Genomic DNA, 16,768 nt, shown 5'->3' with positions numbered 1-16,768 from the left:
GCACCTCAACATCTGAGTTATATTTTCTTGGCCACTATCTAATTTACTTTCTTATATCATCCTTCTAATAATATTTTTAAAAATTCAAAAAAGGAGAGCAAAGGATTAGAGAAAACCCCTGCTCCAAAAGGATTCAGAAAATGTGATTTCATAGTCAAATCCATCAAGTATTTAAAGAGCACCTACTATACTTCCGTTAGTTGAGAGCTGTTGACAAGTCAGGCGCTGTGCTAGTACTTTGAATGTATCTTCTCATTTAGGTCCTTCGACATGAGTATTACCCTCACGTTACAGGCGAGGGAGCGGCGGTACAGAGAGGTTCACATACCTCTACCTGCCCAAGTGGAAATGATGGGTTTCTAGTGTCCTGGTGATGCTGGGAAAAAATCACCACGAGCTTGGTGGCTTAAGGCACCAGGAACTGATTCTCTCGCACTTCTGGAGACTAGAGGTCCAAAATCAAGGTGTCTGCAGGGCCATGTTCCCCCTGAAGGTTCTAGGGCCTCCCCCTCCTCGCCTGCTCCCAGTTCCTGGTATGTCAGGTACTCTCAAGCTTGCGGTAGCATAACTCCAATCTCTGCCTCTCTTGTTCCTTTGTTCATTTGTTTGCTTTTTGTTGTTGTTATTGTTGTTGTTGCTTTTTTTTCTAGTTTTTAACAAAAAATTATTCCAGTTTACAACAATAGCTATAGTTGTTAACAAACAACTTGGCATTAACACTTGACGTGCAGATTTTGTATAACAGTGCGTTTTGACAAGTTCACAGGATTTCACTGGCTATAGAGACTCGTGGCTATCATAGAAATGGGCTTTCATTAATCTGGTCTCTGTAGAGCTCTTTTAGATGGTTCTCCTAGGTCTCCCCTCCCTCACTCCCCACAAAACGCATGCTCTCCTGTGGGACAGAAATCACCCGGCAGCTGGCTGAGGACTCTTTCAGAGATTCGCCACCTGGGCTACACGGTAAATCTCCAGGGAGCTCTTGAAAAAGACAGAAGCCTCACCACATCTCACATACAAATGCGTCTGAATCTCGGGGAACAGAGCCCAGGTGTTTATATCTTGTTACGGAGCCACCTTCTCGTGCATCTCTGTCTGTCTTCTTCTCCTCATGCAGACACCAGTCATGTTGGACATGGGGCCACCCTAAACCAGTAGCATAATGGTCTCTTAACTAGTTACATCTCTAAAGATCTTATTTCCAAATAAGTTTACATCTTGTGATTCCCAGTGGATACGGACTTTGGGGGGACACCCTGTGACCCAGGACTGTGGGTAGTATGACTCCAGAGCTCATTTTGCCTCCTGGGGACCCCACTCTGTTAAGCACTCTGCTTACACACGCACTAACATACACAGAGCAGATGATCTACTGAACACAAATAACGAAAGAGAAAAGCACAGAACTGAAGTACCTGGGTGAACTTCCTTCTGCCATAGAAACCTAAAGGGGACAATGATGAATGAGGGCCGGGAAACCCTGAACACAGGCAGCATCTGGACAGGTCAGGAGGCAAGACCTGGGCTAAGGCCAAGAAGCAAGACTAGGGACCGCATGTTCAAGAGAAGATGCACGCCTAGCGGGCCACGGGAGATGATGGTGGAGTAAAGGTATTTTAGAGATGCTTCAAAGACAAAATGAAGAATTCAGATTTAATCTAGAAGGAAAGAAAAAATTTAATAAGTACCGAAAGGATCCAATTTGGGCTTCAAGACTTCTGTGGCAGAAGTGAGCGGGGCGAGGGAGGAGCTTGGAAACCTGTGTTGAAACTTCTTTAAAAAAGATGCTTGTGTGTGTGCGTACCAACATGCACAGGCATCGTGTTGACATCTCCTCTGTGATATTTTAACGCCTTAGAAAATACACTCAATGCGCAAATAGATGCTCACTACACTGTCATCTCTCCACTAGGAGAGTCCCCCTTATGATCACCACCCCCAGCACAAGCGCACGCACACACACACACCAGCTTCCCTCCCAAAACCCATTTTTTAAAGTTAATTGGGGTAACATTGGTTAATACGATTATATAATTTTCAGGTGTACACTATAATTTGACATCAAGTATTCTATTGTGTGATCACCACCCAGAGCCCAGTTTCCTTCAGCTACCGTATATTTGATTCCCTTTACCCACTTCACCTTCCCCCAACTCCCCTATATTTGATCCCCTTTATCCTGTCTACCTGCTCCCTCCTCCCCCACCCCCTTCCCTCCGGTAACCACTAGTCCATTGCCCATGCTCCCGACACCCATTTGCGCCCCAGCCAAGGGCTGAGCGAAGAGAAAGGCAAGAGAAAGAGAAATGAAAACGTCTGAATCAACAGCCAGACAAGAAGGACATAAATCACCTTTGCACTGCTCACAGCAGGCGCGCCTCTGCTTGACGGCCAGGGCACAGTCTCTCGACAGCACGGGGCATTTCTCTCTCTTACAGGTCACTTCCTTGTTCTAGGCAAAAAGAGACAAGAGACATTTGAAACAGACTTCACACAGAACCCCCAGAATCCCAGCACGTGGCTGCGGTTTTCCCAGCCTCCTTCTCTGTATCTTGCCCTCCTCTTGGCAAGAAAACTCTGTGAGAGCAAACAGGATTTGGCTCTCTCCAGAACAGAAGTGTCCACCCAGGAAGACAGGACTTTTTGAGAGTAGCAGCAGATGAGAGAGGATGAAAAGCCTCTTCTTCACAAGCCAACTTAACCTAGATAATCGAATGCTAAGAGAGAGGCTTTCTCCCGCTCTGTTCTAAGGTTTCCTTTTAGTACACACTACGGGAATGATAATATTTGTGTAAATCATATTTTACCCATTGGGCTACCTGGGCCAGGACTGCATCGTGAGAACAAAAATATTTGCACACGGCTGTCCAACAATCCTTAATAGTACAGTGCATTAAAATGCAGCAACTTACAGTTCCAACTCAAATAATGACAAAGTTGAGTATTGAATCGGCTCAGTAAAAGAAAAAAAAGAAATATTCCCCATGCCAAGCAGAGACACAGTCGTCAGTGTTTTATAGCTGTGGGACAGCTGCATTATATTAGCACGTATGCTAATGAAAGCATGGTGAGCATTTGCATCTTTTATCCTGAAAGATTAGCTGTCGAACTGACTTAGAGATGACCCAAACAGGATGTATACGCCTGCTGGTACCTGGATGCACACGAAGCAAAAATACTACGTCATGAAACTTGAACAAGATGTGAGCTTTGTTAATAAGTGTCTACTAAGTGCTAGGTGCTATGGCTTTCGTTCCTTTTAAAATCCTGTGAGGCAAGTATTACCACTATCTCCCGTGAAGAAACAAGAAAATTGCTGCTCGCAGACAGTGTGTGACTTCTCTGAGATTGTACAGCTTGGCGGTGGTAGAGCTGGACGACACGTAGAACTCACAGACACACGCACGCCCAGGCCCTACCGTGAGGTGAGGCTGACGGCGAGCAGGTCAGAGAGGAGAGACTGGCCAGCTCTCTCACTGCGAGATGAACCCAGAACCTTCCTGGGATATATGCAAGGGAAATTCCTCCTCAGCTCTGACAATGACCCTGGGAGATTCACAAGTGTCCCCAGTATGCTTCAGTGTAATGACAGCAAGAAAGAGCTCACCATTTCCAGTCCGAAACCAAGGAGAGCGGGTGCGTATGTGTGCACGTGTGTGTGTTCGGAGCTGGGGGTCCAAGCCGAGCCCATACACTACAGTCCAGCCCAGAAGCAGTTCTGAGATAACACACTTCAGCTGTGAGCTGCCTCCCAATTCCCTAGGGGTTCCAGAGCCCTGTCAAGATGCTCCCAGGGCCTCATTCTAAATGATCCAATGATCAGAGCCTCCGAGAGTTCCAGAACCCCACTGCCTCCAACTCACCAATTACCACCGGGGCAGAGTGAGGGATGTGGGGCCCCGGGGGGCCGGGCCTCGGGCCTCATCATCGCAACAGCACTATTTGCACGTAGCCTTGTTAACTCACTGCCCTCGTGGCTTTGTGGGGCCACTGAAGCCGGGGAATAATGTTGCTCAAACTTTTCCACTGGGTGACGCACAGTGGAAGTGACCATCATTTTGGGTAAGGATCCCTGAGGCCAACGTGGTAACATACTGATGAGGCCATTGCAGGACCTGCCTGGCCACCCAGACCGAGGACACCCGTCCTCGGCTACCTGTCCCCGCCCGCACAGGGCTGGCGGTGCAGACCTTTTCGTTTTTCAGTAATTATTGGTTCTCGGTGCATAGTCTTGGTGGTTGACCTGAGGAACCCCGTTTCCTTGTTTTCCCCCTTCTGGAGTGTCTGTTATGTGGTAAGGGACCTTGCAGGGCCAACCTAGTTTACTCCTCAAAGTCCTGTGAGGCAGCGGCCCTCCCGCTGAGCTGCAAGTCAGACCCCCGCGCGTTGGTGACCAAGCCTGCACTGCTCCCCACGCCCTGGAGCTCAGACCCAATTTACTTAAGGGCCAGGCCGACCCCTTTATTTTCAGTTCCTCAGGTCATTCCAGCACTCGGGCAGGACTGACACGCTCTGCTGGGTGGGGCCCGCGAGGCTGAGGGGTTCGAGAGCTGCCCGCAGCTGACTCGCAGTCTGAACCCAGGTATCCAGGCATCCCTGCCCGGTCTTCTTCATAAGGATGGTGGCATCGAGATTCACCGTGGGTCACAGCCCTGCAATTTCTTTTCATAGTTTTTCTTATATTACAAAAGACATAGTTTTATGATCACAATGCAAATTAAAGCTGCATATTTTTAAAAATTGATAATATCTTCCTACTGCCACCAAAGCAATCAGGAACGGTGACCAGGTATATATGCCACTTGGCACTGTGAAGGGTGACTTCGCTTTGCAAAGCACAATTCCTGCAGCCGTAGTTCGACACTGACACCCTCCACCCCAAGGTGGCTGCGGGGTGAACACTCTTCCCAAGCAGAGCATCTGTCGCCCAAGCCTTAGGCAAACCTGGCCACAGCCTAAGGAAGGCCTACCCCCCAAGTGCGTCTCTTCTCTGAAGTGAAGGACCCCCAAACACAGGGCATTCAAAGCTCCACGGGCAGTTGGAGTGGGTGTGAAGTCGCATTTTGGGTTCTGATAAACAGAAAGACACACACTGTCCTAAATATAGGAACTCTTTGCTAAATTAGAAACCCAGGAGCCAGTCAGGATCCACAACAGGATCCTGAGATTCATAATAAATAGCTTGTAATTACAGTCCGGCACGAAGTCATTCCAACCAGATGGTTTGCAGATTCACATCTGGAATTTTTTTTGGTGCGCACTCACAGGGAACAGCCCTAAACCTCAGCTGTAGGTTAGTGGGCTTTTTCCTCCCTTCTAATAACACTTGGTGTTCTTTGTATATGCCAGCAAAGGTCACGTTGGTACGGAGCTGCCATATCTGATCCTTCCCCTGGTGTCTGGTTGGCATGGATATGGAGCATACGCTTAAGGTCCCAGGCCCTCAAAGAAAGAAAGGAAAACGACAGAGAATCACTGGTGAGAGGCTGATTCCTCCACCCACTTAATTGGGTCCAGCAGCTACAGAGTAAATTCAAGCGCAGGTTAATTAAGACCACTCACTCCGCTTTCCCTGATTCTGCCAAGAGACGAAAACACTGGTCTTCGAGCCAACGGCTCTGGTGAGAAGTGGTGTGCACAAAGCCACACCTTCGGGAGTCCATCTCCCTCGGCCTCCTCATCCCCCACGCGCACCAAGTGTCCTCTGCTCCGACTCAAGGTCACGGCTCATTCGGTTCACTTTTTCATTCGGGAAACATTGTCTGACACTGATGCACACTTACCGGACACTTTGTGTGTACCGGGCTCTGTGCTAAGAATCTAATATGTATGACTTCACACACAAAAAGAAATTCTTCGTCATCCCTGTTTTACGGATGAGGAACCAAGGTTAAGAAACGTGCCCGGGGTCACACAAGAGGCAGACTTGGAATACTGCAACGAGGTCTGACCCCAAAGGCACACATTTAAATGGGCTTCACCACCTCCCAGGCATTCAGAATGCAGACCAGAACAAAACAATGTCAGCCCCGGAGGCCCCGGGGGAGATTGGTGCCTTCCTTGCGGTTCCGCAATGTCCCCCGAGCTGTCTGACACGCAGAATAACTCCAAGGAACTGTGTTACCACCCACCAGGGAAGGTCTACAAAGTGGCTGTTTTCTGGTAGGAGGAAGCTGCTCCATTTTGGGTATCGACAGGTGTCTGTGCGAACCACGCCTCTGAAAGGCAGCCTGGCATCCTGAAGCAAATTCCCCCCAAGGCTCCAGCTTGGGTTTGAGTCTCCCCAAACCTAAGCAACAGACATGGTGGCAAATATGCCCTGGAGGAAAATGTCAGGACACTCGAAAATACCTACCCAGACAGTGTATATGAGGAACAAGCCTCGTCACATTTTTCATGCTCAGTCGCCGTCTCCTCATGTTCAGCACTTCCTAGGGTCACACAGCCTGTGATTTACCCGTTGTCAGAGGCATCTGTTTGCACGATTGTCTCCTTTCCAAAAGAGCAAATATATCAAAACCCAAACTGTAGCCTCTGGAGACACATGAAATGAAGTGCCAACATGCAAAAATGAAAGGGGGCACAGGGAATGAAAAAGAAAGAAGTCTGCATGGCTGGCAACAAAGCTCTATAAGGATGCAAGCCAAACCACAGCTCCCGCCATAGCCAAGTTCAAGCAAGCAGATTCTGGCAAGCAGCTTGCTGTATCGAAGATGCGCCACTAGATGGCAGCACAGAGTCCCCTGGCTCCCTGGCCTTTGGAACTGGCCATAAGATCTGCAAGTGCCTCCTGAGATTTTTTTCAGTGTCTGGTTTGGAGAGAAATGATGCCTCGCTGATGTGGGGGAAGAGGGGGTGGGGGCTGGAGACAGAAAAGATAACAAATCACCACCGTGAGCTTTTCCTGTTTGCTTTCCTCAGAGAAACCAGAAACACACACACACACACACACACACACACACACACAATGTTTTTGAGATACTTTTGTTCTATGTCGAACCCATGTCTTGAAGACATTTTTTTCTAAGATTCTTCCAGGACCAATCCTCTTATGGAATATGGAAAGTATTACCCAATTTCTAGTTCTATTTTAAAAATAATAATAAAATAGAAATCCAGAGAGGAAAACAGAGCAGCTAACACGATGAGAGTTAACAGGGAGAAAAGTCAGCTGGCAGATATTGCATATTTAGTCCGAAACGGCAGCATGAATCCCTTGAAATGAAAATAAAAATGAAAATACCTGCTGTCCTGCCTGCCGACCCTCTTAGCCATATTAGGAAGGTGTCAGGCCACATGAGTCCCTTCCCTAGAAGATGGCATTTTCCTTCGATCTTTGTCTCTTATGAAAGCAAAGCTTGCCTGGGAGGCAAACAGCTGTCATCTGCTGAACTAGAAAATTCTAAGTGCCAGATCCTTTTTCAGAAAATCAAGAGGTCTATGACGTTGTGATATTTTTTCCTGCCCAGATGAACAATACTCAATATGTGAGTGAAGCGCATAGGCCAGGATGCATCAGTATCACTAGAGCTAAAAGTGACGCTGTCCTAAATCTGAAATCTTCCAGACTATCCCACCCTCCTACATAGACACGCACGTCCCTGTCATTTCAGCCCTGTCGTCTTATTTGAGAAAGAGCCCTATCGATTTTGCCGCCTTCGAGAATCGCCTTACCAAAATGCAAATATCTGTCATCGGCTAACTGTCAGGGGGTGCACACCCAAGGCAGCGACTCTGAGAAGTAAAGGAGCTTAGCAGTGGAAGTGCCAAGTGGTCAGACCAAAGACTGGGCACATGTGCCCTCGAACTCCGTGCTGGGAGCGAGAATGAAGTCATGCTGCGAGCTTCTTATCCGGTCTCCAGACACTTACGTGCTCTTGGAGGAAACAAGACATCAAGTCAATTGCACAATCACGGTCACTTCCGGCCCCCGGTGAGAATTACAGAAGAGAATTTCACTTCGAAATCCATCTTAGTCAGTGAGTACGAATAGGACACTTTGACCCTTCCTTAAATTGTTTTTATCAAAGAATTTATTTGGAGCAGACACACAAGAGTGAGAGTCTCACTCTTTGAGAGTCTCGAAATTGCTCACAGAGGAATTCGTTTCAGGAATACGGATGTCTCATGTCGAGTTTGCCAAGGAGGAAGGGGATCCAACACCAGCTCATGTATTCTCCTCGGAATTTCCAGTCTCCCCACGCAGAAAGTCACGGAGGTCAACTTTTCCTTGAAGTAGCCCACGGTAACCCAATTCCAGCCCCAGAGGAGCCAAAAGGAGCTTTATGGTACTTTTGAACACAGGTCACAATTTCTCCCAGGCGATATTATAAAACCTCTCATAAACAGAAGAGTAATACTTTATGTTTACATAGCACTTTCCTTCCGAAGAACTCTGCAGACATTATTTCATTAATCCTCACAGGTTTCTTAAGATTTGCAAACAGAGGAACGACACACAATGAAGTGCCTCAGGTCCCTCAAAGAGCGAGCTAGCACTGGACCTGGGAACAGAACCTGGTTCCCAAGCCTGGATTAAGCGGCCAGCCAGGGAGGCTAGTTGCAAAGGCACAGCATTAAAATTTATGGCTGTACCATATTAGTGCTAGGTTAGTGCTCCTCGATGATTGTAGAGATTTTAGGAATACGTTAGCATGTAGTCGAGCTGCTCTGAAATTTCCCGGAAAGACAGGCCATCCGAGTCATAAGGCCTCCTGCCATGTCCCCTGCCCCGTTCTAAGGTGACCTGTGAAAGGTGCCAGCAAAGGGATGGGCCAAACATTGGGCAAACAGACGCGACTTCAAAGCGTTAAGGATTTAGAATGCAGAGATGTAAGCAAGAGCCGAGAGAAAAGACCCAGAGAGGGCAGGTTGCGTTGCTTGTCACCAGTTTCAATCACTGAAAGTATAAAGTGACTCCCTCTCTGGAACGTATGGTCAGGGAAAATGCTTTGCCAGTGAGCATGGCGACTCGGAGAGGAGACAGCGCAAGCTTGTACCTGCTCCGGCCTGTCTCCATTGGACAAAATCTCCTCTTAATCTCTTAAAAAATAATCACTGGAAGGCTTTGGGGTGCTGAGATAGCTCAGCGGTTGCCAATGGCGGTATTGAATGTGACTGATAATTTATTATTTTAATTAAGCTTTTACTCACTTGTTCTTTGTTACCTATAGTACAATTGACTTCCCCATAACTCTTGCACAGAAAGAGCTGGGGGCGGGGGGGGGGCGGGGAAAAAGGCAGTTAGGTCCACTACAAAGCCTTCGTGTACCAGTAAGAAATGCTGGGTCATGACTTTCAACTCAATAAAAGTTGAAAAAAAAAAAAAATGGAGAGGAAAAAAAACTAACAAAACCATTGCTAAGGTGAGAAAAGTATGTTCGATAGAGAAAATGACCCCAACTTTTCAACCAGGAGAATGGTTTCCCAAGATTGAGTGAGGTCAGGATAAGAAGCGGGAGGTATCAATGACCTTTGCTTTGAACCTAAATGAGCACTTCCAGAACTTTCCGAACCCCAACCTCCACTGCTTTTGCAAATCCCTTCAATAGCCAACGCCACAGAATCATTCCATCAATAACCAAACAATGAAGCGGCATATAGTTCTCTTGGGAAGGTGGCTGAATTATTAATGATAATAGCACCTGATTTTATAGAAAATCTATCATTGGCTAGACTGTGCTGAGCACGTATTGTGGTTTTTTTTTTTTTTTTTTTGACCCTCGCAGCAAGCCTGAGGAAGGCCCTGGTTTATTCCCATTTCACGGGTAAGAAAATGGAGGCACAGACAGGTTACATGGCTTGCCCATGTTTACACAGCTAGCCAGGTGCAGACATCCAAACCCAGGACTCACTGATTTCAGAGTGGGTGACTTAATTACTATTCTCTACAGCTTGGTTGAGAGGCTAAGGTAAGCCATGTCTTCCTTGCAGCTAAGAATGTAAATGTTTGCTTTCGTTAAGCATGCCCCATTTTCAGATCATTATAAACCTTAGTGGTTTATGGTTTCATTTTAAACACAGGAGCAAAAATAGTGCATCGTAGGAAAGACGGATGAAGTCTCTGACTTAAAAACTCAAAACAAGTCTCAGTCATTGAGTGCCCGGTCATTGGCAAGACAGACCAAAACCTGGACCCAAAGCCTCCTCGTCCTCTCGTCTCTTCCTCCATCTGAGCGGAGGGGGTGTCTCCCCCCGGGAGGCTGGCGGCAAGCTACGGCCATACTTTCGGAGTCTTAATGCTGAAGCATCTTGCAAGAACATCATGCAATTCATTGCACTGCATCTGGGAGTGTTATTCTTTCCTCCTCTGTCTAGGCTCCCTTCACCCCGGAGGCCGGGACCCGGGCAAACACAGCCTCCTCGAGCCCAGCGAACAGTGCAAACGCCGAACAAAGCTGCCCTTGAAACCCAGCCATTTAAAAGACTTTATGAAGCCCACCGGGGCCCCCCGATTATTTTGCAACAAGTCATATCCCATGAAGAAATTCACTTCTCTGCAACACAAAACAGAGGGAGATTAAAGAAAAAGGCAGGGGGGCGGTGGAAGAAAGAAGTAAGAACCCCCGCTGCTCTGTCTGGACGGAATCGTGTCTTTTAGTGCCCAGACCCTCTACAAAGACGATGTTCTGATGATATATGGCCCTAATACATCACTCAATGACAGTGTTCTCCTGATACTGTACCTTGAAAATATGACACGTGCCAGCAGAAGCAACGGGGGACTAATAAGCAGGCCCTTTTTATATTTAACTTACCTGACATTTCGGTTCTTTTTAATGGGCTTTAGTTTGTTGGAGGGATTGTTTCGGATCCTATGCTGTTTAAGGATTTAGGTCTGGATTTTTTTTTTTTTTTTTTTTTTTTTTTTTTTTTTTTTTTTTTTTTTTTTTTTTCGCCTTTTCGAGGAACTTTAAGAACAAAGAAACACAGGCCATTAGAATGTCCCAGCTACTTAAGTACGGCTCTGATTTAAAACAGGGCAGTGTCAAATGGCTCCTCATTCTATTTAATCAGATTTTGAAATAGAACCAAAACATTAGAGATGGCAGAACACAAAAGAAATAACCACCAAATAAAAATAGTAGCCCAGAGAAAGTGGCACCGCCTGGCTTTTATTACAGTGTGCATCGGATGGGGAAGGGGTCTGCTGGCAGTCGCACATTAACGCAGCTGGGACGGACCTAACACAAAACAGCAAGTGACTTAGCACAACGGCCCCTGTCACAGATGCAGCTCTGCCACCGTACTGGGGCATCCAGAAGCATCCTGGAAAACCAGAAGGTGAACTTGTCTCCATCTGCCAGGAGCCAGGAGCCAGGGATGTGAACTAAGAGGAGTAAAAGTCAGAGTCTTTCCTCTATTTCACCCAATTTCCCAAGTCTACCCAACTGAAAGGGACTTTAACGGCCAGGATGCGGGATGGAGTCAGTGCCACAGAGGAAGTCCACGGACTCCCGACAGGAAGGAGATGTGAACGGGAGGGGGCGGGGGGTGAGGCAGGGGTTAAGCGGATGGAGTCCTGCCACGTAAGGTGGCCCCTCTCCCCGAGTGGCCCAGCTGCCTCTTCCAACCTCTTTGATTATTTCATACCGCTGGGTGCCCTATAGCATGTGACGCATAAGGAATCGGCTTCTTCTGCCCAAAGAGAAAACAAAACAGAAAGAGGAGATAAAATTCAATGAACATTTTTGTGCCCGTCCGGTGAGTTCTTCCGAATTCTGCAGAAAATGATGGGGGACCAGCTGTAACCCGTAGCAGGATCTCTGGCTCGGGGGCCATTAGCCAGGCTTCCCGGTCTCTGAGGGACAGCACGGAAGTGCCAGCCACATTGGCAGGGGCCTCGGAGGGAGCGAGAGTAAGGGTCAAGGAGGTACAAATGACAATAAAACCAGAACGACTTCCCCGGGAAAGTGTGTGACGTGGCGTGAAGAAAGGCAGCTGGAGGTCTTTCGGCCACCTCTTTTCTGACTCACCGCCATATAAGAAGATGGGCTCGCTGGCTATTTCAAGAAACGGAGAACTCAGTGGACTCTTTTAATTGTGCCCATAAATGATTCTCTGCCAAAGAAGAGCAAACGCATCCAAAACACGGAAACCGAATGTCTGAGATCTCATTTGCATCCTGCTCGGGAGATTGATTGGTGGCGGCAAACTACGACTTCACACGGCCGGCCCTGGAGGATTGTCACCGTCTCATCAGCACGTGTCTCCTTCCTGCGTCACCCACCCACACCGGGCGGGTCTCGCCGGGTCCTCAAATGCTCCTGTAGGTCAGTAGCGAGCCACTGAGCTGATTTTTCACAGAACAGGACAGATTTTTCACAGGTTGTCCGTGAAAGCCCACACACCACTGAGAGCTCCAAAAACACCTGATCTTGACAAGTAAATGGAGCTGACATCACAGGGCACAGGCAGAGCAGAGGAACTGCTGGCGGCCCATCTGTCATCTTGACAAAGTAACTTTTTGGTCACGAGTGAGACACTTTTAAAGACATCTGCACAATTGACCCCGACCACCAGCGATCACGCAGGCTTTCAAAGGGTCCCCTGGGACGCCAGGCTTTCGAGCTGGTTCCTTTTGTCCTGCCTCCAGATAACGGCAAGGGCGATGTGATGCGTCAGGCGCGGAGGGTGTCCAGTGAGCCTCAGGAACGCCAGGCAGGGGAGCAAGGGGACAGAAGCCCTGTAACCGGCTGCAAGTTCACAGAACTGGAAAAGCCAGCCTCAGACAACATCCCCCGACCGAAGGCCACCCTGCGAGCTAGGGTTGATCTGACTCATTCACCGGGGCCATGAGCAGCATGTTCTCTTCACCAAGGTTTTTCCAAGGCCCACACGCAGATACCAGAAAGAACTGGAGAAGCCACGGATTCGTTTCATAGCTTTAGAATGCAATTTTAATCCATGAGCTTCCATTTTCAAACTCACTAAACAAGCGAATGAATGCCAATTTTGCATAGAATCGGCTTCCGATTCAAGTGTCATGAAGAGATGAGTGACTATTTACCCACGAAACGTTATCAACACGAGCTCGTTGCTAAAGAGAGTCATAACATGTGCCCCATTTTAAAAAAGAAATAGTCAACCATGATTATTACCCTTAATAACTGATTTTTAAAAGGATCTCACCATAAACAGCTTCTCAGAAGCTTTAACTCCTAAAATAAGACAAAAGTGTCAACGGAAGACAAATGACCTTTAGAAAACGTGACAACTTGGCTATCGATTGGATTTTTCTACAGGTTAAAACTCTGCATCGCACAATTCAAATCTATCTGACTAAAAAATCCATGTGTCTGTTTTTTAACAAATATTTTTTTGAGCCCCTGCTATGGACCAGGCACTGTGCCAGGTTTTACGGGAACAGAAAATAGGAATCAGTTATATCTTCTGCCCTAGAAGAGCGTACAATCCAACAGGGGCCATAGACACGGCACAAGCACCTCACGGGCTGCAGCACACGAGGCAGTAGCACGCGAGGCAGTAACACTGTCCATGGGTTCAGAGGACGAAGGGTCGGTCTCAAGCAAGTTTTGCTGTCACGAACTCCCTGACATCATCCAAACCCTCTCGGTTCCTTAGATGCTGTGTGAGCCACCGAATAGGCCTAAAATAAAGCTTTATGACATACTTATCTCACTGAGACAGAATTTGACCTACATGTGTCAGTACCTTGGGATGTGACAGCCCCCAAAAGGAATCTCCTTCACCGATGACATCCTAGGGTACTCCCAACTCAGGCGCAGCCACGTGGTCTGGAATTGTGAGCACAGCGGTTCATTTTACGTAAACCACAGGAAATCGCTTGTGCCACTTTTTTCCTGTTCTATGAAATTGTAATAATTAATACACTTTGCTAGTCTTTCATGTGGATAATACTGGTTGAGGTAAGGCATAAAACACCAGCATACTGAATTTTAATTTATATTCCAAATAATTACTGCACTACCAAGTATGAACAATAATATTTCTTTTTAAGTAGTTTTCTATAGGAAGAATTTTATTTTATAATCATTATTGCATATTAGATATTTTCTTATGATTATGTTATTGTTCACTGAAAACAACTTTTCATCTTTCGTGTGTATTTGTATAATTTTCCCACCATCAGATCGGATAATGTGAGCCATGTAATGTGAGCAAAGTAATGTGAGCCATGAAAAAGGCAAATCATCATTACAGAAAAAGCAGAGTTTAAAGTAGGAAAAAAAAATCTATAATTTATATTTTGGGGAAAGAATTAGTTAGATCTTCAAATTATTGAATCAAAAAATTAAACACGAAAGGCACGCATTCATCCAACAGATACACATCGAATGGGTCCAGCACTGTGCCAGCTCTGGCATTACAGCACGAACCCCGTCCTCAGAGAGCTGACCTTCTAGTCGGGAGACCTACAGGAAACAAACATACACATGATATAATGGGCACTGATGAGGATTTGGGAGGAAATGAAGTAGGACAAAGGAAGAGAATGAGAAGATGTGGCCCTATTGGGGAGAGTGGTCAGAAAAAGACCCTTTAGTAAAGGAACATTTGCTCCTTAATAAGGAATAAGGAGAGCACAGTGAAGGGACGAGGATATGTAAACACGGTTGGTAAGAACGTTCCGGGTACAGGAAAAACAAAACACGAACGCCCTTGGCGAGAGGGTGGGTATCACGCAGGAGCAGCTGGGAGCCGAGGAGCGTGACTGCGGCAGGTATGATGAGAGATGCACTGAGGGGTGAGGCAGAGGCAGCATCAAAAGCCACATCAGGTCGGGCCTTGGTAGACCACCTTAAACTTCAGACTGCATTCTGACCAAGAGGAGAAGCCACTGGAAGGTTTTCCTAAATAAGTAATATAGTTTTTAAGCCATGGATCTATATAAAATCACCTAGGGAAGGAGTATAAGGGAGGAAAACCTGACTGAGTCTTGGGGCCCTCTAAAAGAGTTTGAGAAGAGAAGGAAGATCCAGCGACAAAAGAAGAAAAGGTCTAGTAAAGAGAAGCCAAATAAAATCCTTATAAATCCGTCATGCGAATGCGGAGAGAACTCCATACGTGATAATCCTTACACACGTGCAAACGCACACACACAACTGTACACAATCACTGGCCGAGATTATCACATTAATCCAGCGACTAGCAGAGGCCACCTTCTCTGCACCTACGACTCACTGTGCCAGATACTAGAGATCAAGATGCTCCAGGAACATGAGTGTCCGCAGGAGATGCAGGCTTGGCTACCACCGGCCATTCTTCACCCCCGGTGCTAATAACCACCATGTCTGTCAAGCTACATCTCTGAGGGAACAGACTCAAGTTCAGGAAAAATTCTGACTTGTTAAAAGAGCTGAGCACGCCAGGGCAGAGTTCTAGGACCAATGTCTCCAACCAGCAGGGCTGGGATGCCACCAGAGCCCAGCGACCAAAGGCTAGGTGAGTGTGGAAAGAGAGTGTGCGGGTGAGACAACATTAAACCCACAGGAATAATGGAAAGGAAGGAAAGTGAAAAATCCCTCATCTCAAGTATTCCTTCTCAGTGATGCTACGATCTGAAGACGAAGCCCCGGGATCCAGAGTCCACAGTCAGACCCTGCTTTCAGCTTCTGATCCCAACACATGTGGCCGAAAGCTAGGAGTGTGAGGCTTCTACAGCACGGTAACTAGCACGCAGGGCCGGAGGGGAGAGGCCTGCACTTGCAGGAGGCAGCGGCTGAGAAGCAGAGAAGCCAAAACTCGGCCCCGTTGGAGCTCACTCTGGAAATGTGCGGGAGGCAGAGGCCAGCGGACACGCTGGCGCTAAACATATGTTGCGACTTTGGGATCCGCACTCCTCTCTGTCCGTTCAGCATCATATTTCCTTCCCGCGTATCTGAAGGCTGTTAAAGTTCCCCTGGGCATTCTCTGCACCAGGCTCAATTATATCAGCGCATCATCATTCGTGGAAAGTGTTTACTGACTCCCACTTAGGTGCTGGACACTGCTCTGAGCTAGCCCTTTAGCTACTCTGGCCATCTTTTTCTTGACCCCATAGCTGGTATCACAAATGGCCCTGGTCTGGCCTGCCACCAGCATCTCCAGCTCTGCCTATGGCAGAGACGTCCCCACTGGACACTGCATCCCTCAAATATCTGGCCAGCATGGTGTGTGTAGGAACAACCACCCTACTGTAATTCGGTTTGTATGTTTCATTATCAGAATTCAAAACCGAAACTGAGAAAAGCAAGCCACAGTTCCATGGTGACATCATGGAAATGCTGGCTTACTAACAGAGAAAGAAAATAACATGGTCAAAAAAAAAAAAAGAGGAAGAAGAAGAAAGATTGAGATGGTAAAGGTGAAACCCGGGAGCAATGGAATACCAAGGAAATTTAAATTTTTTTTAAAAAAAGGATTCTCATTAAAAGGACGGAAAATAGTTTAGCGACATGACGAGAAGTATGTGAAGGCAGCATGGACCAGAACCAGGTCAGCTTGACTTGACACTCTTCAGGATCAGGTGGAGGAAGGTGTGGGCCGAAATCAGGCAGCCTTCGGAGGGGCAAAGAACTCAGATGTCCTCAGATGGCTCTGTTCTGTATGAGGAGTTACCTGCTGGCCGGTCATTGCCAGGAGAAGGGAACAGCTTGTAGCGTAGAGGTTTGGGAATAAAAGAGGCGGGAGTGGGGACATCTCTAAATCCCACATCACGTGGCCCTCGACTCCATCCCTGCCTGCCTCTGTTTCCTGCAGATGCTGCTGGATCCCAGCAAGTCAGTCATAAAACCCCTGTCCTGTC

At 47.3% G+C, this 16,768-nt stretch overlaps 1 protein-coding gene across 5 annotated transcripts in view; it reads right to left on the bottom strand.

Moving 5' to 3' along the window:
• BMPER (BMP binding endothelial regulator) overlaps positions 1-16,768 on the bottom strand; it is a 219,466-nt gene that overhangs the window by 186,442 nt on the left and 16,256 nt on the right. For all 5 annotated transcript variants that reach the window (XM_006912119.3, XM_015589542.2, XM_015589541.2 and 2 more), the window contains exon 3: positions 2,353-2,452. In XM_006912119.3, the coding sequence (XP_006912181.2) occupies positions 2,353-2,452 (100 nt within the window). The remainder of the gene's footprint in view (positions 1-2,352; positions 2,453-16,768) is intronic.

This window comes from Pteropus alecto, unplaced genomic scaffold (assembly GCF_000325575.1).
Source record: "Pteropus alecto unplaced genomic scaffold, ASM32557v1 scaffold21, whole genome shotgun sequence".
In the NCBI taxonomy this organism is placed as follows: domain Eukaryota; kingdom Metazoa; phylum Chordata; class Mammalia; order Chiroptera; family Pteropodidae; genus Pteropus; species Pteropus alecto.
The sequence above is the reverse complement of the archived record's forward strand: the minus strand, read 5'-3'. Positions and strand labels throughout refer to the sequence as shown.